At 40.1% G+C, this 25304-nt stretch overlaps 2 protein-coding genes across 3 annotated transcripts in view; one reads left to right on the forward strand and one right to left on the reverse strand.

The window, feature by feature from the left end:
* The first annotated feature begins 1777 nt into the window (after positions 1-1777).
* Positions 1778-3754, forward strand: uba52 (ubiquitin A-52 residue ribosomal protein fusion product 1). The gene is made up of 5 exons (XM_026193885.1): positions 1778-1850; positions 2279-2390; positions 2780-2866; positions 3171-3273; positions 3596-3754. Exons 2-5 carry the CDS (start codon positions 2288-2290, stop codon positions 3687-3689), a joined length of 387 nt encoding a protein of 128 aa, XP_026049670.1. The 5' UTR covers positions 1778-1850; positions 2279-2287; the 3' UTR covers positions 3690-3754.
* Positions 3755-4281: 527 nt separating this feature from the next.
* Positions 4282-25304, reverse strand: part of LOC113037142 (homer protein homolog 3) — a 53686-nt gene continuing 32663 nt past the window's right edge. For both annotated transcript variants that reach the window (XM_026193883.1, XM_026193884.1), the window contains 6 exons: positions 20777-20785; positions 17967-18103; positions 15316-15472; positions 11091-11201; positions 10121-10201; positions 4282-8793 (listed from right to left, as the gene is read on the reverse strand). In XM_026193883.1, the coding sequence (XP_026049668.1) occupies positions 8608-8793; positions 10121-10201; positions 11091-11201; positions 15316-15472; positions 17967-18103; positions 20777-20785 (681 nt within the window). In that variant the 3' untranslated portion in view covers positions 4282-8607. The remainder of the gene's footprint in view (positions 8794-10120; positions 10202-11090; positions 11202-15315; positions 15473-17966; positions 18104-20776; positions 20786-25304) is intronic.

The following is a 25304-nucleotide window of genomic DNA, read 5'->3' on the forward strand; positions in this document are numbered from 1 at the left end:
GTAAACACCCAGATCTGATTAATATTCATGTCAGTCAAATGTCACTTTAGCAAGGAGTCCATTATCTAATGTGGATTTTTCAATTTTACCAGAAAATCCAAAACAATTAATCTGATTCTATTTTAATTGTGTATATTTTACTAAGCTAGATGTTTAACTGTAGCTTTAACAAAAGGAGAGCCAGAGTGTGGAATGAAGCTCACTCGGATGGTGCTTTCCAGAAGCTTTTCCACATGCTGGATCCTAATGGTGGCGAATGTTGGTCGGATGGGTCTCTGAGGGAGTTGTAAGGAATGAGCCTGGAAATTCTGGGCATGCGTGGTGAGGTATTCAGCTATCCGAGAGTCTGTTTCCATCTTGAAGTTAGTTTTATGCATGGCACGTGGGATCAGGAGAATCTGTGGCAATGAGTGATGCTGGTAGGACACCGCTGTCTCTGTGAAGTACTCAGTGTACCCCAAGTCCTTGGCATGCCCCTGGGCTGGGACAGGGTGATGACATGGCTCTACCTTAAATTAAAATGCTGGAAGTCCTCTTGGAAACAGGTTGAGTATGCATCTGGAACGTTTCTGTACAAAAATGGGATGTTGGTCGATGGGAGCAGCTCTTTCCCCATTCGACGGGCTGAAATCAGTGTTTTCTCCAACAAGACAGTCATACTTAATACCACAACTGTCCTACTTGAGTTACTGTAAATTGCTTGTTTAGCATAAATATGATTCTGAAGCAGGTAAAGAAAATGCTGCAATGCTTCACCAGAGAAACGTCTGTGCTGTGGAACATGGTAATGTTGATACTGCTGCTTGCTGCTCCTGCAGAGAGAAAAATAAATACTGTGGTGTCCTGTTACCTGTCGAAGACAGTGAGTGGAGTGGACACAAAATTATTCAGCAGGAAGATGTATTTCCATAATAAGGATATGTAAAATGTCTGTGTTATTTTAGGTATGAGAATTTTCCAAAACAGAAAAATGCCTTGCTGAGGACACAGTAGACTCCTCTTTGCCTTTTCAAGGTGGCGTTAATTCTATAAAGTCTTGTCTATTGGTACCATAATACATAATCATAGATAATAAAAATGCATTTGGCACTTAACTCATTTTAAAAATATGGGCATAAGCTTAACGGTCTATGTTTTGAAATGATTAAAATATAAAACAAAATAATCCGTCTTTGTCACAAAATAAGCTAAAAAGTTTATTTTTCACAGCTGTAGATTACCTAAAATGTCCTTTTGCAATACAGCATGATCATTTCAACATTACAGTGGAACATAGGCTTTAGGGAGCATTTTAAATAACGAGAGCTCAATTAAAATACAGAATATATTTAAAAAGCTTTGATAAGACACAAAATTCAAGTTAGATATGGAAATGCATACATTTGAAAAAGCAGCCTCTTTTTGTTTCATTCATACGGGTTGTCGGTGATCGCAGTCACTTCCAGTTCTTCAACAGCAGGTGTCCGTCAAAGTTCATTTTTGACCACTCTGAATCTTCACAGGCTCATATAATTCACAATGAGAGTCGGCACTCTGTCAATCGTTATATTCGCTTATTTTATGCCGGTATTATTTAATTAACTGATTTGTATGAAGTGTCAGAGCGAATTACACTGCTCGCTCCAGTTGTCTGTTTATAAGCCTCCGTGGTGTACAGATCTGATTATTACAGCTAAATGAAAGGGGAAATATGTAAGATGTTTTCATAATGAAAAAATAAAGTTTTAAAAATGTAAACACTTTGACTTCAAATCACATTTTATTCTCAAAGAGACAGCAAATTAGGAAGTGACGTATTTCAGCGTCAGCCTCTTCCGCTCTCTTTTCGTTGAGGCTCAGCTAGCGGCCGGGTGGGTAGAACGTTTTGTTCAGCAATATTTAACGTTTTTAAGATTATAATAAATGTTTGAAGTTGAGTAAAACAATATCGCTTTTATCCTTTAATGACAGCATGTATGTTTGATGTAGTCTTACATTAGTTTCAACGAATAAAATTGACATAATTGTGATTAAATTCCGCGCTGACGATAAGCATGTGGCAAGGCCTGCAACGAGCCTCTTCTGCTAGCGCTTGCTAATGTAATGCTAACTTACCAAAAGCGCCGACAGTCGGCAAAATGATGAAAAGACTTTATTTATTAGGATAAAAGTTCCGAAATCTTTTATGATCTAGCTTTTTTATTCATCTCGCAGGCGATTCGGTTTTTACTGTGATCAGTCAGCGAGCTAAGTAGCTACACGGCTAAAAGTAAAGCTAACGTCATTTTTCTGTGAACAGCCTGCAAACATGCAGATCTTCGTGAAGACGTTGACGGGGAAGACCATCACCCTTGAGGTGGAGCCCAGTGACACTATTGAAAATGTCAAGGCAAAGATCCAGGACAAGGAAGGTGAGCGAACTCGTCTAAAGTGACGTTTGTGACTTCTTGAAAAATATTTGGCTGCTCAAGATGTAATTGGTCTACACCTTAAAAAGGGACAATTCGAGTGTGCCAGACTCTACATTTTAATACATGAAACTGCGAATTGGTAGATATTTAGTGTCCAGAACTCTAGTGGCTGTGGTTTTGAATTAGAAACGTGGGTTCTTTGCCTTTAAGACTGTTATGGTTTAGGGTACAAGTTGAAATAGGTTTGCACTCAAAATCACACATTAGAACACAAAGGTGACATAGATGGACTTGTTTGGAGCAACCTGTGAAGTGATTTAGCTTTAGATTCTGTTGTAGTTAATGTTCATGTTAAAGTGCAGATTGGTTGACTAGTGTTGTGTTTACAGGAATTCCCCCTGATCAGCAGCGTCTGATCTTTGCTGGCAAACAGCTGGAGGATGGCCGCACATTGTCCGACTACAACATCCAAAAAGGTAACAACTGTGTTTCTGAAATTGGCAGTAGCACACAGTAGACAAGCTGCCTATTATATAAGCGTTATGAGAAAGTACTCATTAAATTTGTTTTATATCACAAATGCACTTTGCTGCAGTTGCCAGTAGTTTGTATATAACACCATTTTGGATATGTAGCTATGGTATGGTGTCATTATTTCTGTGTTAAATGATTTTTGATTGACTTTTAAATAACCAAGGTGTGCATCAGTTTTCCTGGTAGAGTAGGCTTTCTGTTTAAATATAAATTTGACATTAACATGATGTATTTACTGTTCACCAGAGTCTACTCTCCATCTGGTTCTGCGTCTGCGTGGTGGCATCATTGAGCCCTCACTCAGGCAACTGGCCCAGAAATACAACTGCGACAAGATGATCTGCCGCAAGTAAGTCCAGTCCTAAGTATGAAAATTTGATTATCCTCAGGCCTGCTCTTATTTCTGTTGATATACATTTTAAATATATAATTCAGTGTTGGTAGAGGACCTTATAAACTACATTTGGAGGTCTTTGTATATATTTGAATTGAGAAATAATCAGGTAGATAGAATTACTTTGGTTTGGTTGCACAGTGCTTTAGTGTCACCTGAAATGGCAGTTGGGAACAGCTGACCTTAGTTTTTGGCTGAAGTGGGTTTTCTCAGGATCTTTTTCATTTCTAAACCCTGAATGTTTTTAAATTGTTACGCTGACCTTTTTGTTTTGCAGGTGCTATGCCCGTCTGCACCCCCGTGCTGTCAACTGCCGCAAGAAGAAGTGCGGACACACCAACAACCTTCGTCCCAAGAAGAAGCTGAAGTAAACATTTACAACTAAATTGGCACTTTGTGCTATTTTGTGTTAAAATAAATGTAGAAAAAAAACTGCTGCTTGTCTGATTTGTGTTATTTAATGAACATGTAAAGGTGTGTGTTTGTTAAATTCACTTGAAAAGTGACCATAAGGCTGTGCTGGCTAAATTAACAGCCAGGAAAAAGTAACCAGATTAACTGCAGTAAGGTGAAGCTGGTGTAATTGACTATTGGGATTTAACAAGAGCTTCCAATTAAGTCCTGGGATACTCATGAAACCTGCTTCTTGGATCTGGTTTAGGATTAAACTTAAGATCTGTTCCAAAACTAGATGATGATAATTTTGTGTAGTTTACAACAAAAGGTGTCAATTGACATCAATGTTGGGCAACAAAATACGCAGCTGGTGTAGTGATTTAGAAGTTAGTGTGCAGGTTTTATCTGGCTGATGATTAAATACAAGCTTTCTCACTGATTACTGTTCTAACCCAAGCAACATGAAGGGAATAGTGAACTTGAACTATTTCATAAATAAAAAAAGTGGAAATGTGAGGATTAACACCAGGTTTTTGGGGGGTTTTCATCACACAAGAACCACAGCAGTGACTTTGCATGACAGTTTTAATGTTTAAAACATTTATATACAAATCCCATACAAGCACCTGCTCTCCTCAGATTCAGTTTTCGTACCTTGTACTTCACAACACTTCAATGAGACTAACCTGAACTAAACTATTCTGAGGTATTTAGTCATACTGAAAGGTTAAATGTGTCAGAAAGCAATGAATGATGGGTAAAAGCTGACATGAGATGAAGATCAGTGTCACTCATAAATTGGCTGTTTGTCGATTCCAGTTGTGGCTTCTGTTGGACATCTTTGGTACTGCGATCTCTCAGAGCGGGCAACAGACGGTTTTTTAAAAAGTCCTTATTCCACCGTATTTTCTGAGGGATCCACACTCAAGTTCAAAAATATATCCTTCAAACATCTGGTGATCTGCAGTTCACAAAATGTATCGTGAGACTTTACAATAAGGGGTATCAAAGTGTATTATTAACTCTTCAGGACAGGCATATTTGAACAGAACCATAAAGTGCAGTAGTAAAACGTGGTTTATCATTGCAGCCACAGATGATGATGATAATAAAACACCAAATCTCTAAAAGGAGACAGAAGTGCAATTTAACTCAACAGGTCCTGAAATATGAGTTGGATTACTCCTTTCATGTTATGTAGCTACACAATAATACTGCACATTAGTCTGTTTTAAGACCACTGATTATATTTTGTATCATAATCACGTGTTGTGAAATGCTTAATTATCCTTATTCTAAAAGGAAAAAGTATTTAATCTCGCAGCACACAAGAACTACGCCTGTGTTAACACAGTATCATTGTGCAGCACTCAAACAGGAATAAGGCCGTTTGAAGTGTTTCTGATGTCATTCATGTGGAGCTTATTGAGAGGAGCTGCTAGCCTGTTTTCTTCATGCTTACTAAAGGCTGGTAGCAAATTCGCATAATCTGGTGGAGCGATGACAAAAAATGCGTGTATCAACTATTAACAGGCAATTAAGCTAGAATTTTTTTTATTGCTAATTTGTTAATTGTTGCATGTAGCAGCTGATGTTAGAAACCCCCAGACCTTTTGTAACTTGTCAAAGTGATGAAATATCAATCTTTATACCAAGTGTTAATGTGATAATAGCAATATAATGCAGAAATGTGTCATTATTAACATATTTAGTACATTCAGAATTAGAACTGCTGCAGCAATTCTTTTGATTATCTGCACTAAAACTTAAGAGAATCCTAAATCAGTATATCATACACACTGGCAGCTGAACATGCTATAACACTAACAAGGAAAGTAAGAGGGGGTAATAACGGGATGCTATTACATTATATTGTAGTTTATTACATTAACACATTTCACAATTTGACATGTTACGATTCTGGCAGTCACTGCATCACCAGCTGCAAAGACCTGCACCTTATTTGTACCTAGACTATTACTGTCATACGAAGGAATCAATAACTCATTACAGGGCAAGAAGCAAAGATCGATAGATATTGTGCATCAGAAATTCTCATACAGCACTGACAGACAAGTCAATTAAGTACCAATTTACTAAAACTTATGCAGTTGTGCTTTTAACTGGAGCGGTCCGAGGTTACACGCACACATCCTCGCATGTTTCACCATTTATGTGAGGACACTCGTGCTTAGCAAAGCCTTAAGGGACATTTCACCTCAAAATAAGATACATCAATAGTTTTATTTATCCATCTAAATCTATTTGACCTCAGCTGTAGACATATCTACTTTCTCATCTTACTATAATACACAGATTTTATTATCATATGCAAAATTTGTTTCCTCCAGCTCCTCCTACACGACCAGTACTTGAGCACCTAAAGTTGGCACACAGGTACATCCTAGGAAGGTTCTTATCCATATCACATGACAGCCACCTAGTAATGGATTAAAACAACCTGTTTTTGTTTGTTTTTAGCATTTAACACCTTATAAAAGCATCAAATCTTATTATTTCATAACAATAGCATCTGATTTATATCCAAAAAGTTTCAGTTGTTTATGATATAGTATAGATTGCCTGGCAATCAACTAGCGACAGGCTTTTAAACTGACCTGATTTTAGACTTTACACACCTGTAACACAGCAAACAATCCTACAGCACAGGCATGTGCTAGTTAATATAACGGAACTAAAAGGCAGTTTTACCTTGTGAGCAGATTGATGTAAGATTTATATTCTTTCTACTTAACCAAGCCTATCAGCTGTATCACTGGATCTACCTGTAATGAGAAGTTTCTACTCATAACAGTGTGACAGCATGTAAACGTTAACAGCAGCCTCCTCAGCTCTGTTGTAAACTTGACTAGCTGCAATCTTCGTTTGGTTGGTGAGTGCAGTTGGGCAGAAAGAAACTAACTCCTACACAAACCTGCTCACACCAAAGTACCAGGGTCAAACGTTCTGCTATTTCTTTGATTTCAAATGCATTGTTTGTGTTTGTGGTCATTATGTTCAAGAGAATGCATAGATGCTTCTAATCGTCACCCTCACCAGAGCAAAAACATGTACATTTTGGGGGTAACTGTCCCTTTAAAGTACCCTTTAAAGTTGTTGGGGTCGTTCCAAATGTCCTCACATCAATGGTTTTGAACCAGTATTAGTAAACACACACACACAGCTTCACATTTCTTGGCAGGTATGGGGCTTCTGCAGAGCTCATGCAGGGCTCTTGTAGTGATCTACTCTGCAGCTCCACCGAGCCTCTCTCTAGGGTTATTACTATTATGGTAACTGATAGTGTTAAGCAACAAGGAAAAAGTACATTAAGCAGAATTGTTATATAACTTTGTGAACACGGACAAATGTAAACAAAATAAAACTTGGCACACATGTTGTGAAGTGCAATCTCAGTGTCCGGGTGGGAAAACGGCACGTGTACAGACCAGAGCTGCTGATATTACTCTCCATAACAAACTCAGTTCCTGCAGCTTGAATTTTGCAACATTTGTGGCCGTTTTCTCCATCCTAACTGCGAGTAACTCATCGATGAACATAAATAATAGAGTAAGTGGTGAGAAAGAGCAGTCCTTATAAAACATGAACAAAAACAGTTGTACGCTGGCGATGGAGGAGACAGAATGGGAGCAGGTTGTTGCATCTCTGAGTTTGTAGATGTTCGGGCTGGTGTCAGACCAGTCTAGGCTGATGATGGTGAACTGGAGCAGAGTTTATTCAGGGCCTTTGCTTCCAGAAGCTCTTACACAGCTCACACTTTTACCGGGTGCATCTCCACAGTATCAGCAGAGGATCGTCACTTTTTAAAAGCAGACATGACAAATACGTACATTTAAGAACTGAAAAAAGCGAAAACGCTTCTGCCAAAACTGCACTGAAATAAGCATTTATGGAAAGCCACTTTGTTTCTATGACCCAAATATGGAGGTTTATGAAAAGTTGTTTATGTTTAATGTAGCTATAAAATATAAAAGCAGATTATATTTGATTTCACAGCTCTCCCAAGGTTGATGAAACCCTTGCTCTTACAGCGCTGCAGTTTCATGGTTCGAGGGTTTCAGACTTCCTACTTTCCCTGTCAGGTAAAAATCTTCCTTCAATATCGGCCTTTGCAAAATTCTACGGTAATCAACTCAGGGTGTTATGTACCATTAGGATGAAATGCTTCACCTCTCTTCTTTACTACTGAAAATCACAAGGTCAGACTTTGACAAAATCCACTTTCGGACATGCACTTCTTTCCATTTACCGCACGGCATTTGAATGCATCGGTTTACATCCAAATGAACACTGCAGTAACTTTTCTATGTTGCGACTGCAATCCTACTAGGGTGGACCGAGTAACATTTACAGATCACTTTAGCATAGCAGAGGGAAAAAGAGGACAGGGCTCGCCAAGACGCGAGGTAATCTGAGGAATGCAATGTGGAGGGCGATGCAGGAGGCTCAGTACAAGATCTCTTTTTACTCAGTAATGTTTCAGCATTGGCAGAGTGTGTTTAAGTCACTAAAACTCTCCAATGCTCCATGTATTGCAAAGATTGCATCACTTTGTGGGTGCGTCTGAGGGAAGCTATAATGTAAATCTGACTCATGTCTGAATGAGGAGATAAAAAAGTCTGAAAAGTGCTCATTTTTATGGCACCAGCAACAGGACTTTTATATGAATGGTGTGAATGGCAAACAGCACAGGTGGTTTGCTCTGCACATAGCACCTTTAAGAGGTTTCCAATGCTGGACTGATGGTGAAAAACAAAGAAAGTTCAACTATAGTGTGTTTGCCTCCATGTTGCTCTGATCCCGTCTCTGCTGTTAGATCAGTTAAACTGGAGGGAACGAGACTGTGGAGATGCACCCCAGCTCCTGCTGTGGCTACTTGCTGACCAGTTTTGCCAGACTCTCTCTCAGGTTGTTCAGGTCACCGATTTTGATGTCCAGAACGTCAATGATCCGTCGTACCTCGACCTCCGCGTGCGCCTGCTCCTCCCGGTTGGAGGCCAGGGTTTTTTCTGAGCTTTGAACGCGATCCTCCAGCTCCACATTTCGTCTCTCCAGATCCTGCAGAAGCACGGTTATTAATTCAGGTTTTCATTTTTCTCTTTTCATTTAACCCAGTAATTGCTACCAAAAGTGCATCTTTGCCCACATTCTTATCCACAAAATGCCATAAATGTTAGTTTCTCCAGAATATGTTGACAAGATCGACAAGTTATGTTTTGGGAAAAACCAGATCACAATTAACCGAGTAGAAAAAGTACAGGCCTTTATGCCTTTATATTGTGTTTCTATACATTTAAACTTCAGAAAATATGCTGTAAAACAGATGTATTCCAGGGAGATACTGCGGCTGCCGACTGCTATAAAATTTGCTAAAAAACTCCTCTCGGAGCAATTCAGTTTAAACTGTTTATAATCCAAATTCAAATCTGCAGTTTCCTGTTTTATGGGGTAATTCTGTATGCGAAAAAGCAGAGATGAGTACTTTATGGAATAAATCCAAGGACAGCAAAGGTCAAATATGAATACAGATAATTCACAACTGACAGAATGATAGAGGACCTAATAAAAGCTATGCAATATGCATCAAGTCTCATCTCAAGCATTAAGAAGGAAATTCAATCCAATTTGTTTTCTCCTTGAAGCCCTCAGTTCACCTTTGTAGATTCTTTGCCACACTTACTCTTGTCTGAACTGTACGGTCTCTTTTATAGCTGTCCCTGATTATTCATATGCCCTGGTTTGGGTAACAGCAAAAAGGACATTTATATGTAACAGATCATGAAAACTGCCAACTAAAAATAAACCCTTTTTAGGACTAGAGTGCTTTAGGTCAGTGTCATGCACTAACCTCTAAAGGTTATGCATAAGTATTTTAACAGTTTGTTAAAGAAAAAAAATCCCTTTTATGTCTGGTTGTTGTGGAAAATCACAACCGGTCAGCTAGCGGCGCCAATAATTTTCCATTTTGAAGACTTTGACACACATCAGTCAGCCTGGTGAGCTTTTTCATTGCTTATCAGGTTGACGGATGTCACACTTGCAATCTAATATAGGGATCCATTATATTAACTATACACTAATCTGCTGATGACTTTCTAGAACGAGCGGTTACTTATTAGCCAACATGCCATCAGAAAACTGACAAATATAAAAGCATATTCTACCAACCTAAAAAGTGACATCATCAAATGTAATCTTTTGTACAGCAAAGAGTAAACAAGTCCTAAAATGTTCATTTTACTACAGCGTGAGGAAGAAAATCAGCAACTTCAGAACTGATAGTCGTTGAGCTATAAAAATGTGTGACATTTTCCACAAATGTGTTATTTGTGCAGCACGACAAAGTTGTCCAATTTGATGAGTCAGTCACAAAACTGCAGCTTACCTTGAGTCTCTGCATGGCCTCCTCCCTCTCCCTTTCTAGCTCGCCAACATCTGTTTTCTTGCTCTGTAGATTGTGAATTTCCTGAAAACACAGTAACTCCAAATAATTACAACACCATCTTTCCGATTCATGTACCTCAATGTCCCGAGGACAAGCAGCGTTCCTCATTAATTTTATAAAGGGGGTCAGTGATAAGATTTGGGACGCCTTCATCTTCTTGGGAAGGAGGGAGGGAAACATGCCACTGTGACCTTGCATGAATCCGGCTGCCAAAAGTGGACTGTGTTTAAACGATGGGACAGATGTGGTTATGTTAATGAAGCTGGCAGAGAGCAGCGGGCTGCTTTCAAAGGAGCATTTTGCTTTTATTTATCCTGAGGAAACGTTTCTTGGCTCAGCGTGTCCTGCGTGCATTAGCGGACATTGACTTTACCCACAGAAACATGCACCGTTTGACAAGATGATGTGTGTTTTAGAAAAGTTACAGATGCCATCAGAAATCTGTCATTCAGTACGGAGGAGGCGGTTCGGAACATCTACATCTCGAGTCTCGGCGTTGCTCGGTCGTGTTCCGTAAGACTGTGACATTTTATCAAAGCACTCTTCAGCGTGATCAAAGCGACAGACACGACAGAGCCTCAAAGCTGAATCCAGATCTTAGCAGACAACAAATGAAAAAAGCCAGTGAACACATTCTTCTGTCGTTGTCTGCACGAACTCTGCAGCCTTTTATCAAGTAGTTACCTTTTACACAAGTACAAGAAAATATTTCATTTAACGCGTTCAAGATGATTTAGAGAACAGATATTCAAAATGACACTTACTCTTTCAGAGTTTTTATGGCGTAATTGAATATCAGAAGAAGATTCAGGCTCACACATCCAAAAGACTGCTGGCAGTACATAATATAAGTACAAATGCAAATAGATTTGGACAGTGTGCATTGCTGAGAGGAAATTTGGTGTCTTGCCTGGTCTTTGGCTCGCAGCAGGGCTTCCAACTCCTCCAGTGACCGGCTCAGCTCCTCTTTACCAGGCTGTCCAGCAGAAGGACGCCCCAGCTGGGCTTCAAGCTCGGCCACCTGGAACACACACAAACACACAATGAATAACATTAAAAACAACATTATAAGATAAGAAAAGCAAGACTACCATCTAAATCCACCTTCTAAAGGCTTCCATCCAAGGTGAGTTTTGAGCGATATCACAAATCTTAAAAAGACGGGGGCCTTTTAAATGTTGGAAGAGAAATCCAGAAATAGGAAGCGGCGACTGTCACTCCATGTTTAGCTTCACTAATCGAAAGAGAAGCATGGACGGGAACATGGGATCACAGATTCAGGCTTTTAATGTAACTCAGGCAGAACTAGTGCGATGCGAAATATTATACTGTAAACAGTAATCGAGCATGTATCAAACTGTGCAAAAAGAAGTCTCATTTGTAACCAGCATAGTTTTGAATCTGACTGATGAAAATCGACAGCAAACCAGAAGTATGGAAGCCAGGCAATTTCAATCTCATTTCCTGAGACGGTCTGATTTAGTTTTAGCTAAATCTAATTTAGTCTTGAAGCTAATCAGTCCAGTTTTCATGTTATTATGTTTTCACATAATCTTTCTCGTACACAGATATGACAAACAAGAATCAGCCTTACAAAAAGACCAAAGAATCCAAAGTATAATCCTAACGTGTGATATAATTTTCACAATGCACAGAATTAATTCATGCTATTAATGGAAACCAACATGACCACGGTCTATGCACAAACACTTTACTGTCCATCTATGTGCAGACAAACAGCAAGTGAAGTGATTTTCACAGCTAATAAAAGTCCATTTAGTGAAGAATTATCATGCACCACACTGCTGTGCAATTTACAAATGAATCAAGGACATTTTCTTTATTCATTGCCTCTCTCCTGACTCTGCTCCCCACCACACACACACACACACACACACACACACACACACACACACACACACACACACACACACACACACGCACACGCACACACACACTTAAAATGCTTCTGTGGAAAAAAGCTTTGCTGCCAATGGGCACAGCACTGAAGCCTCTCGCCTTGGAGACTTTTTTTTTAGCTGTTCGAGGGGGTTTGACCTTTTGAAAGATATTTTCCCAATCTGACCCACTTCCATGTGTTTAGCATATTAATGAAAAAGTCAAAGACCGTCAAGATTTGACAGACGGTTTGACGAAACAAGGACAAACTGTGCAGCATTTGAAGTCTGAACACGATGAGATTCAGCCGTCTTTTAGGCCTTTGTAGTTTAACAGACAGACCGAGGCACAAACAGTGACAGGGCTAGAGGTCACGATAACATATTTAATTTTGCTCCCCATTTGATTAAAGGAATAGCATTTGATAACGAGACACTTGAGCAATAACGAAAGGTTACCGTTTTACTCGAGATCACTTGACCATTTTAATCACTTTGCATTGTATTAAATTAAACGAGTGCGTGCCAATGGGGACTAAAACATGTGACTAGACTGCAGCTTCTATTTGATAATTCCTTAAAATGAAATGCATCACACAAAATTCTTCCAGTGAAACAATCAGCTCAGTAATTTTATTTAACATTTTGTGCAACCATGCAAGAAAATCTCTGGTTCCAGTTGTTTAAATGTGATTATTTACTCTTTACTGTTCTATGACAATAAATGTATCTGGGGTTTGACTGTTGATGGGAAATAAGAAGTGGGAAGATGTCCCCCATGTAGTTGAGATTTTTGATAAATTATGGCTTCAGTGTGAAAGTTCCTAAATAATACCAGTTTGTGCTTTAGAGTCCCATTTACGATGCATAATAGAGCAGAGCTCAAACAAATCTGAGAAAAAGAAATAGCCGTGGGATTCAAGCAAGCCCTTGATCTTCTACTTTCGGTTTATTTTAATGCCGGTGCTGCAGAAATGGACGACTTTTCATTTTCTCTCCTTTAAGCGTGTCCTCTGCATTTTAACAGGTAATTTCAAAGTGGCATTTTAAAGATGCCAAGGTACGCTACTCCAGCCAAGCCGAGCTTAACAAAAACCAATGCAGGCTGGGGATGGGGGATGGGGGCTTTGGTTTAACCTGGTCTGTGAGTGACAGCCATTGTCCCCAGAGGCAGTAGCTCCATCTCTCTGAACTCCACACAAATAGTGTAGCATGAGAAAAAGCCTGTAAGAACTGTGGTATCTGTAATATTCCCACTAAAGTTGAACTGTTTTAAATAACCGAGACGCATCTGCTTACAACAGCAATAGAGCGCTGACATAAACTTGTCAGTGTAGTTAATTTGATTAATTGTTAAATATTTATATGGTATGTGCCAATGAAACTCAAACTAGATTGGCAGAAGAACAAAATACACTAAAATGGAAAAATATGCTATAAAAAAGAACCATTCAAATATCCTTAAATGCATACAAATTGCTGTCAGCCTCTCTGTGGTGGACAAACACAAACATGGCTGAAGCTGCTCAGAGTGGGACGAGGGAGGAGAGAGCCAGCCATCCTCTCTCCTTCTACTCCTGCAGTGATTTATCTTCTTCCACTAACTGGGGCACAGAGGGGGGAGGAGGTGGGCAGTATAGGGTGTCCTACCCTCACCCCCCTCCAGGAAAAAAAAGGAAAAAAACAAACAAAACCCTGCCACCCTGTTACCAAACCCTGGAGGCCTGCTCTACTTCCAGCCACCTGGTTGACTTTGCTACAGTGTGTGTGTGTGTGTGTGTGTGTGTGTGTGTGTGTGTGTGTGTGTGTGTGTGTGTGTGTGTGTGTGTGTGTTTTTTGGGGGGAGGTGTGTAACTTTCACCTGCACTCAGAAATAGATGAATTGAAGATAATAAAAAAAACGCAATCTGAAAAGAGGCAGTACTGTAAAGGTTATAGAGCAGACTGGGTTGCAGCAGCAGCATTTAATTCTGTTGCAATAAAGTTGTGTCGTTAAGCTCGACCAAGGGCAGAATTTCCTCTCCCTAAATTAAATATGAAATGTCTGCATTCTGGCCCTGCGACTATCACGGGAGCCCGTCAACAGAAAATATCCCAGGGAGGGGGGGCTGGATGAAAAATGCATCTGCAGTTTGGAGCAGGCCTTGTAGGGATTTTAATGTGATACTGACACATTTGTATAAATGAGTAAAACAAAGTTTTATAGAAGAAACTCGATAGATGCATTTGTGCTAGTTTAGGTTAACATCATACCCATAAATATAATTTCTAAACAGTTATCAACAACAACAACAATGCACAATGGGCTGCATATTCAGTTTACAAGTCCCCCATAGTGCTTACTGTAAATCACACAGTGTAGCATACAGCGCAGGAGCATAAAACAGGACACTTACTGTGTTTAAGTTTTTTGGACATTGGCTTTTCAGTCCAGCCTAAAAAAACAAGTCCGCTGTGGTCTTATTGGAAGGTGAAGAAGCTGTTCTTAAGGAAGGAAAATTGGGAGAAATGCTAAGATGTGCCAAAATACACAAGAAATGAACTGAAAAAAATCAGTGGCAACAGGAGTGACGAATCCAAATGTGAGAGCTTTGGTTCAAATCATCATTAATATGTACAGAAGAGGTCAGGGGAGAGCTACAAAGAGCCCAAACACACTGCTAGTGTAGTTATAAAGCCTCCCCAGAGCCGGGATCTCAACAGTATTGACGCTGTGTTGAATATGCGTGGGATCATGTTGACAGGAAACAGAGCAAGAGGCAGCCAACATCCAAAGAAGAGCTTTGAATGTCCTTCGAGAAGCCTGGAGAATTAGTCCTGAAGACTACAGAAATGATAAGACTTCCTTAAGAAGTGCAAACTCATTAACGTTGTGATTTACTCATTTACTATATTTCCATGTATGTTTGGACATATTTCCATGAACTGCTGCATTTACTTCCCATTTTCCTAGAGAAATATAAACAAACGAGGAGTGGCTTAAGACTTTGATATGGCACTGTACTTTCTTTTAGATCAATAAGTCTCATTGGTCGTCTCATTATCGTGTTTCATAAAGTGACTTCAAATAAAATTCTGTATTAACAAGTCAATCAGGCCCCTATCGTTTTTCCCAAGACTGTGAAAGCATCTTCAGTGTCATCTTCAAAGTATAATGTGAATTTCTTCAAACACTGACTGAAAAAGACTCAACTTAAGCCTACTGTAATTACTCCTCTGTGCACTACATAAGGTCACCTGGTCTCGGAGGCGATCGGTCTCTTCCTGGTATTCAGCCAGCTGCTTCTTCCACTGTTCCACGCTGCTGTTAGCTTCCTGCAGTGCTGCCACCAGCTTGGCATTGCTGTCTTGAAGAGTGAAGAGTTCAGCTTCCAAGTTGATCTCACACATAGACCTGAGGACAAGTTCGCCACACACAGACTTCGTTAATTCTCCTGAAGAACTGGTACTCTGATTCTCTTTGTTCACCTGAACCAAATCAATCGAATGAACCAATCACAACTGTTAAATGATGCTACTTTAAACAGATAATGTTTGACACTGTTGGAACGAAACCTTGGAAAGGAGAAAGCAGAAGATACAGAGGTAATAGAGTGAAACATTTCTATTATCCTGCAGTAGCTGTGTGAGGAAGTCTATTGACATTTAATGAATTTAAGGAGACAGACGAGTTCTGCAAATTATGAACGTTATGATGACTTTATATCTTTTTTGGATAAGTGCTACTACAGTGAGCTTTTTTTTATTATGCCTTTAAAAAGCTTCAGCAAATATTTTTTAGGAATTAAAGTGGACCAAGAAATGCAAAAATAATTATTATGGCATGATAATTTTTCTTGGGTTTTTTAGAATCATTTTGTTCCAAATCTGCAACAGAGCAGAGCAACACTCACCTTCATCAGTGGGAAATTGTACCACAGGGTACTAAAAAACCCAAAACAACAGCGGTAATTTGTTCTGCTTTATTAAGTTGTGGGAAAGATTCAGTGTGCCGGTAAAGGTCATAATTCAGTGGGGATATTTAATAAAGCAGAGAGCTTCCTCTTTAGGAAGCAGAGTCTCCACCATAACGACTAAAACTGGCAACCATAATACCCCTCACCATAGCAACGGGAGAGAAGGGCCTGCATTGGCCTAAAACAATCATAAAATAAAACTGTTGGAATAATGGGCTGTAAAGCAGCTGAGAAGTGCTTCACTGGTCCCAGATGGAAGGTTGAGGGATCAATAATGACCGCTGTGATGATGATGATGATTACGAGCTGCAAAATTTAGCACCTTTCAGGCCTGGGTGGTTTTAAGTCATGGACACACATACAGATTAAAAAGAGCACAAACGTTATGGTTAGGCCTCAGGTGATGGTGTTTAATCTGCCTGCTACAGAAGAGGCACAGATATGCACACATACCACACTGCAGACCAGGGGAGAGTCCACCTGTAAAGAGCTCAGACCGACTCACTGCTGCTTTTCTAGGTAATTAGCTACAATGTTTGAGCTTATGTGTAAGGAGGGTTCATTTTCAGTCCTTGGCCATTCGCTCTTTTCAAAAAATAAATACATAAATAAAAACTGTATTTCTTGATTTTTAGTTCCTAGAATAAATCAAAACGAAATATTCCAGATGTGTGGTACCCACACGCAGAACTATATATATATATATCATCACTTGCTACTGTGCTAGCACTCAGTCTCATGTTTCATTTTAAAATTATGTGTTCTTATTGTAAACACTTTGAGGCATCTGTGATTTTGGATTACATAAATAAAAAATAAATAAAAATCACATATTTGCTTGACCTGCTTGACCCATTTAACTTCTGATTGGCTAAACACACCTGATTCCAGCCACTCAGGAGTAAAGCGAGGAAAGCTGGCCATAGCGGTGCTCGTTTCCCATGATGCAGCTCGATGCCACAGTGCAGAAATCACCTGAACGTTAAGTGAAATATGAACTAAAAAGGCACAATTCATTCCGGTTTCCACTGCATGTTCACTAATGATGTTAATCTGAAAAGAGAGCATACAGATGCAGAGTGAGCGCCACTTCTGCCTCCAGGATGACTAACGGTTTTCCTCATCTGTGGAATACATCCACGATACCATCACTACGCACCAAAGAAGTCATGCGTTCAGTTTCTTTGAATGCAAAAAGCAGAGAAGTGTGACGCCTTAACAATGGCGTGCACTCTATAAAGGCTTTGCAATTTAATGGCTCGTAAGTCCGCCTCAGACAGGATACAGGGGACTTTTTACTCAGTGCTTTGAGTTCTTACATATGCTCGTGCAGCCAAGCTGGGGGTTAGACACGGCATTGTACGAGTGGGTACGTGAAACAAAAGATGGAGGATCCAAGTGATGAGCTTAATCAAAAGATAATCCAGTACTTCAATACGATCAAAATCTGGCAACATGCATATGAATACATTTAGGAGGAGAAACCTGATGTCACTGGTGAATAACAGGGAGTTTTCTTATAGTTAAAGCATTACTTTATCCATTCTTAGTACAGTATGTAAAAGGAGGGAGTGACAGATTTGTTTAAGATACTTTTGGATTTCCAGTGAAGAAAACAGTTGTACTGTGACTAAGCGATACAGAAAAGTTTTCTTGAGGTAGCAAGCTAAAGAGAATGCTTTCTAAAAGTTTCAGTACTCCCACATGCACATCTGACAGGGATAGCCCATGGCTGTTTGAAACCTATAAAATAATCTAGAACAGTTTATTGCTTTATTTTTATATAAAAACATAGCAATATGATATATTTTTGCTATGTCAGAAAAGACTGAAACATTTTCATTTTATGGCTTTCTTTCTGTCTGTATATGCATCTGTTGAGGGAGTTTTAAGCATTTCGGTGACTCGAGCAGAAACACAATCTGTCATTACCCTTCAGACAACATCTTCTTGACCCTTTCTTTCTCTGCTGTCAGCTCCACTTCAGCACTCTTGCTGCGAAACAGCTTTTCCTCCCCGGGCCCGTTGACTGTCAGCAGCGGCGGTGAATGGCGGTCCTCCGACAGCTCCTAAAACAGACAGCGCACGGACCAACGGGGATAACAATACAAACAGGATCTGAACACTGAAGAGATGACATGATGTCAAACCATCAGTTTCGTGTAGTACAAGAAAAAAGGCTAGATAAACCAGGACCTTTCATGGAAGCGTTATTGGAAAAAGGGGATTCTTCCTTGTTTGCGATTACGCCGTAAATCCTCAGGAGCTGCGCTGCAGTTTTCATATCAGACAACAAGAGTGCTCAAGCAGAAAGTGCACGATTAAGTGGCAAGAGCACTTCAACAGGGTACATTTCCAGTATTCTGCATTGTTATATTGAGTGTGTGGTAGAAATGACAGTGAATGCTTTGATAGACCAGCATGGCCAAATGCAGGCCAATAATTCTACATTTCTGTTGCTCTTTCTTCAAAGCATAGGTTTAAACTGGTGGCCCCTCCGTTAACATCCCTATACCCAAACCTGTCATCGGGACACAACAGACCAAACACAGTAGCAACAACACAGGACAGAGCTCAACATACCGGTGCTTGATATGTCCCATCTGGGCTTCTGTAAACAGGCTCTACACAAAGCGAGCAGCCATGTGTGGAGCCCAGCTGCTTTTATACAGCATCACAGATCTGATTGGACTCTGATTCAACAAGAAGTGACTAAGATACAGCTGCTCCTTCCAAGGGCTCATCTTTCCGTGTGTGTACAGAAAAAGTATGTGCATCGTGTCACCGTGTGTGCATTGGTTGAGAAATGACACATACCGCACATCTGGTAAGAGGCGAACTGGTAGCACAGGTTACATACTGGAGGGATTCAACGTTCATTTTGGAAGCTGGTTTAGGGTTTAGGGAAAATTAACTGTTAATTTCAGACTAGCTTGTGTCATAATAAAAGTAAATAACAGACATAAAAATCAACTTCAAACACCAACAGCTGTTCAACAGCTGTCTTCCACATCACATGATCCTCCTCAGCAGATGTCATGGAATATTTCATGTTCAGACTTTTATTCTGTCAAATATATAAGATTTATCACCTTAAATATGAAAGCCAAGCCTAATTTTTAGTCACTGCCTTTTTTGAATAAATATTCACTCGATGAACCAAAAATAATCATCCACACAGTCTCTTTGTCTTTGAATCAAGTGTTTTCAGCCCCATTGCCAAAGGCGTATAAAATCAAGCAAAAAACAAACATTTATGAAAGAACAGGTCATTTTAAAGAGTTTCCTAAATGCTAGAAGTTCCTCAATCAACCTTAAGTGTTATTATTGAAGAATGGACTGTAAACCCAGTAACTGACCTCCAAACCTCCTTTGATGTTAGCAAGGGACTAAATTTAAGATGGAATTATTAATAGGAGGCTACAGAAATATACCAAGACATCAATGTAAACTATTTGTTTTTTTCTGAAAACTAAATAACAGATGAATTATTGAAATAACAAGAGCCTTCATAAAATTAACCCACCGCTTCTTTACACATTATCTGAGCACAAATATTTGAGATATTTGTTAAGCTGAACACCATACCCATATTTTAGCCCAAGTATTTAGCTTAATCAAACTGAGCAACATAAAAAGAGACCTAAAATCTGACATTATACTTGGCTCGTCTAACCAATCTGCTTTGATATTTACATTCCCTGCTGCCCAGAAAACGGTTCATGCTTCCTGTCACACATTTTTGGGAACCACTCTGGTTAATCTGAGGCTGTGGGCTAAAAGGCAGCTCCACTTGCTTTTTAAAAGCATGCAGATGAATTAGCTCAGGCACATTTCTATACCACCCGTCGCCCTCTTTCTTTCTTCTTCTTCATGGAAACCCAAACCTGAATTCGTCAATGGCCCAGTCTCTCACTGGAGTATCGTAACCCAGCACTTACTGTAGAAAGAGCTTGTATTATTAATTTGAGTGAGCCTGACTCTGTTCCCCTGAGGACAACGGTTTATTATCTACAGCTCAGCAGCTCCGAGTCTATGCTTATGGATGGATATGGAAATAAAACACACAGCTGACTCAATGTGGATGAGCTCTGTGTCCAAAGGAAGGAATGAGAGAGGAGGAAAATCAAAGCTAAAACAACTCCAGTCCGGACCCCCAAAGCCAACGAATCGACTATGTGTATTGCTGAATAATTCATAGCACAGATCATGTTTAAGTCATAAATGGGATTGCACATTTACAGCAGGTTCCCCCTTTTTTAAAATTTGGTGTGTTGTTTGCTAACAGACTGAGTGGAAACAAAACAGAGACGCTAAGAACACGGACTAATTAGCCAGAGTTCAAACAACTTCCAGTTTTTAAAGGATGTATTTGTGCATTTGTTTTCAGGAGATGTTGGGGAGAAAAAAGAAATCAATGAAATGTTTCCCCTGATGATGGGGGAGGCGTGATGAATTCAGTTTTCTGTAATACTTAAATTAAAAGAAAAAATACAGAGTCGATTACACTCTTTGTTGTTGTTGTTGTTGTAGCCATACTTAAAGATCGTTTTCCCTTTCGCGGCAAACGCTCGGTTTGTTCTGAAACTTTAATTTGCTCTCAAGTCGACTTTGATCAGACTCCAGATAAATTATTGAGCGCGAGTGTCCGTGCAACACCAAGTCTACGAGCAGCAGTTCCATCGACAAAACAGTCATCTTTGCTGTGTTTGTTGTAGGTTGGTGCTTGTGTTTTCACGCACCTGTGAAAGCTGAGATGGATGAGCGTGCGTCCCACGATGCATCAGCAAAAGAGAAAGAAGAGGAGAGAGAAAAAATGTTATTATATGATAAAAAAAAACCCTCTTAAAGTGAAGGCAAAGGCAGTTATCAGAGGCATGGCGAGGGATCTTTTTTTTTGCTTGTGGATTTCCTCTGCGTGTCACAGTGAAACAATTTCTTCGACATTTACAAGTGACTTTGGTCTCCTTTTAACAAAAACAGCCTTCACAGTAGTAGGAAACTGGTGCTACCCAGCAAGAGAACTTGTAAGTGCAGCTCGCAGATGCGGAGGGAAAGTTGAAGGTTACAGGCAAGCGGCCGAGGGACGAGACAAGAATTAATCTGCACATCACAGTAAATGATGCTTTCAAGGGCTTTCAAATCTGGCTTAAGCACAGTTATTTTAACTAAGCATATACTGTTTTCCAGACATTGCATGCCACTTGTTTGTGTGGAGTTACACAAGGTTATTGGCAGAAGCACTGACTCCAGCTGAAGGACGAACACACGGACAAACTGTACCAACAGATTAAGAGGCGCTCAGAAGTCCCGCCCACACAGACTGACGGACAGTCCATGGAAACAACAGCAAGGCGAGCTTAGCAACAAAGAAACATTAAGAGTAAATATAAAAGAAGAATAAACGCAGCACATATTTTTCCACTGTCATCATAAAAGAGAACATTCAGTTTGTGATGCCCAGCTCAGCAGGCACTCATACAATATAATGCACGTGCGTGTTGTTTTTTTAAACACATAAACAGCAACTTATAAACTTTTCAGGGTCCTGAGAGAATCCCGGCTTGATAATCGGTGGAATCCCAGAAACTGTAAATATTAAATTGCTTTCCTGAGAGCTTTCCTCATGACGGCTCCGCACCACTGTTTGTCTTAAGTACATCTACACTGTTTACTTATTTATCCCAGCCTCAGTCCATTTGCTTCCTTACCTCTATAATGCCTCTCTTTCTCTCTCAGTTGTACTCCCCACTTGACTTATTCATGTCTCTATGCATCTGAAGGTACCTGCACGGGTTTCCCTTGAAGCACCTGTCCTTACCCACTGAACGACACACAGTAATGCATTCACTTTTCAGCTGCTTTTAATGTCAAGACAGGGGTTTAAAATATTGATAGCTGGCATTTCTGACTCGACATGCATAGAGTGAAGGAGACGAAGAGGAAAAGAAACAAATGTTTGCAGGCCATCAGAGGATGGTAACAGCTTCTGTAGCCTGCTGTGATCACGCTGAGAGAAACACGAATACATATGGACTGTTTCTGACATACATTTACTGTGCAGTCGTGTTTCAACTCATTTCAAACTGGATATTATTGTAATAAGAAAAGAAAATCCTTCTAGAAGCTAATTAATGCCAATAAAATACAGGAGTTTATCTGGGTTGGGGTTTTATTCTCACTGAGTATTAAAACCCTTAAATACAATGAAATATTCTTCCTAATTATTTCTCAGTTCCTTAAAACTATTATCCCAGTTACAGCTCTGTCTGTTTATCATTGTTCATTTATTTTATCTCGCCGGCTTCGCCGTCTCCTCTTCCATCTCATCTTTAAGCTCTGCAAATAAGCCAGAAAGCTGGAGCTCCGCTGCATGCAGATCCCCTGCTGCTATCCACACACACACGTAGAATATGTGCTCGGTAGAGCCTGAGGCTGCAAAGATACAGCTCTGCAATACCACAGGGCTTTTACTGACCAACTGTAGGTGATACAAGACCTATTGATGCACTGGCAGGAAAACAAAACAAGACAAAATAACGCAGCTTCTCTGCAGAACTGCACGCGGGGAAGTTAGGAAGACGTTTGTCGGTTTATTGTGCCTTTGCTCAAGTATTTTTGTATTTTTAATTTAAGAGCAATAAGTTTCTCAACAAACGCTTGCATAACGCTTTAAACTCCGCTCTGCACAACCGAGCGAGTTGCTGTCAGGCAGAATGTGCCCATGTGTTTGTAGAGAACTTTAAACAGTACTCACACATTGGCAACTGTTTACAAAAGCTTAACAGCCTTAATGGAGCTCTTGACTGGCATTACTGCCACACTGGAGCTGCCATCAATACTTGGCAGCGGCTCAAACCTGCCTCGTCCTCGTGTGCTCGCAGCCTATAACAACGTTGATTGGGTATTATTTCCACATTATACCGCCGCAGACAGTCAGCAGTATGCGCTGCGGTGAGCCAGAAGAGAGACGACGTGATAATAGCCACAGCGCCTCTGCGTTTACAGCCTGCCACAAAATCAATGACTGCTGTCTTATTGAGAAATCAGTCCAGCTTGTTCGCCTGCCTCTGACCTTGCAGTTCTAACCGGGTGACATTTCTCTGTGTGTGTTTGTGGTTGGCTTATTGAGACATATTCATGTGCTGAGAGAAGTCTTTTTCTTTTTCAAAATCAACCAGCCAACAAAACAGGTCTCTTGTTGCCATGGCGACTGCAAGTAACACATCTGCTCGTTATTATGTTACTAACCCTGACCTCTGACCTCCCAGTGATGCAGGCCTTTCACATTACACCAACTGACTGAGAGCTTAAAATCATATCTCTATGCCCAGTGTCCTTACTGCAAATGAAAATGTGTTTTATTTACTTCTTTTCTGGATTTTTCGAATTTGGGAACACTTTGGGAACGCATTTCAAAATTAATCAGGAAATCATATGTATAAAGATATGTTCATGGTTTTAAAGATCAAACTTTAAGCTTTCAAAATAGCAAATAGGGACACCGTAGCAACAGTAATTGTAAATTTTTGGTGTTTTCTGTGATACGTTAAGTTAGTTTGAAATAGCCATGCTTTAGCTGGATTGAGAGAAACTGTGGTGGCGTTCACAGATGCAGACAACACTTGGGAACAAGGTCCAAATTTTGCAAAGCATCATATGTGTCTGAACTTATCAATTTCTCTGCTAACGCCTGCATGTGCTGACAGTGCACACCGACTGCAAAGCAACAACGTCAAACATGTGTTAGAACTAGTGTTGCCATAAAAAAGGAGATGACAACAGAAGTAGTTATAAGCTCTGTAACATGATCATTTCAAATGGCGAAAGTCCAGCAACATGCCGAAACATCTTTCTACATAACATAGGATTCACTCCCAGGACTGTTGTATTTCATGCTCTATGTTTGTGCACCACAAGTGTTACTGCTACTGTTTCCCAGCTGAGCAGATCATCTGTACAGATGCTGAACACGGGTTTATTAGACTTAAATTAATGACAAAAAATATATTACCTCAATTTTTAGACGTTGACTGAGAGACTGATGACACATGTAGCACTAGGAAGTATTCTGTTTGGGATTTTAGATAATATAGCAAGTGTGCTGACACTGGAGTTGTTCATCGAGATGTCCCTTAATGAAGGAAATGTGGAAATTACTTTAATCAAAGTCAAATTTATTTTAATTGCACTCACCTACTGAATATTCCCTCTGATAAATACCCATAGTCTCATCAATTACAAACAGACTATGGGTATTTGCTGCGATTTATTTTGCAGCAAATCAGGACCAAGCATAAATATACTATGAACATATTTAGGCAATGTATTTCCTCAGATGTGAATGTACACTCACTGGCCACTTTATTAGGTATGGCTCAACTGCTTATTAGCCTAACTATCTAATCAGCCAATTACATGTTGCAAAGGCAGGTAGATATGGTCAAGACAACCTGTTGAAGTTCAAACAGAGAATCAGAGGATGAATGATTTTGGTGACTTTGAAGATTGCGTGGCTGTTGGTGCTACACAGCCTGGTCTGAATATTTCAGAAACTGTTGATCTACTGGGAATTTTCCCACTCAGCCATCTGTGGGGTTTACAGAGGATAGTCTGAAAAGGGAAAACAACCAGTGAGAAGCAGATCTCTGGGTGAAAATGCCTTTCTGTTGCTGTCAGAGGTCAGAGGAGAATGGTCCAAATTTGGCCTAAAAAGCACCTAACCGTGAATCCATCCCGTCTTGTATCAATGTTTCAGGAGGCTGGTGGTGGGAATATTTTCCTGGCACACTTTGGACTCCTAGGTTCCAACTCAGCATCGTTTAAATGCCACAGTCTTGACCAAAATCTCTGAGGAATGTTTCCACCGCCTTGCCGAATCTATCCAAGAAAGAATGAAGGCAAAAATGGTAAATGGCCTGTATTTGTATAGCGCTTTACTCAGTCCCTATGGACCCCAAAGCACTTTACACTACATTCAGTCATCCACCCATTCACACACACATTCACGGGGCTCGAACCGGCAACCTTCCGATTACAAGACAAACTGCCAACTCTTGAGCCACGATTGCCCAACACAACAGTAGCGAGGTGTACCTGATAAAGTGGACGGGGAAGTGGCGTAAGACTGTGGCACTCCAAACATTTCTATCAAAAACTGTGACTATAACCTCCTAAAGAGCAGATTGGGTCTGCAGCAGAACTTATCACTGTAATCTTGGCAGATTTGTGACAGTGGAGATTTTAACCTCAGCAAACATCACAAACCCG

The sequence above is a fragment of the Astatotilapia calliptera genome, chromosome 15 (genome assembly GCF_900246225.1).
Source record: "Astatotilapia calliptera chromosome 15, fAstCal1.2, whole genome shotgun sequence".
NCBI lineage: Eukaryota > Metazoa > Chordata > Actinopteri > Cichliformes > Cichlidae > Astatotilapia > Astatotilapia calliptera.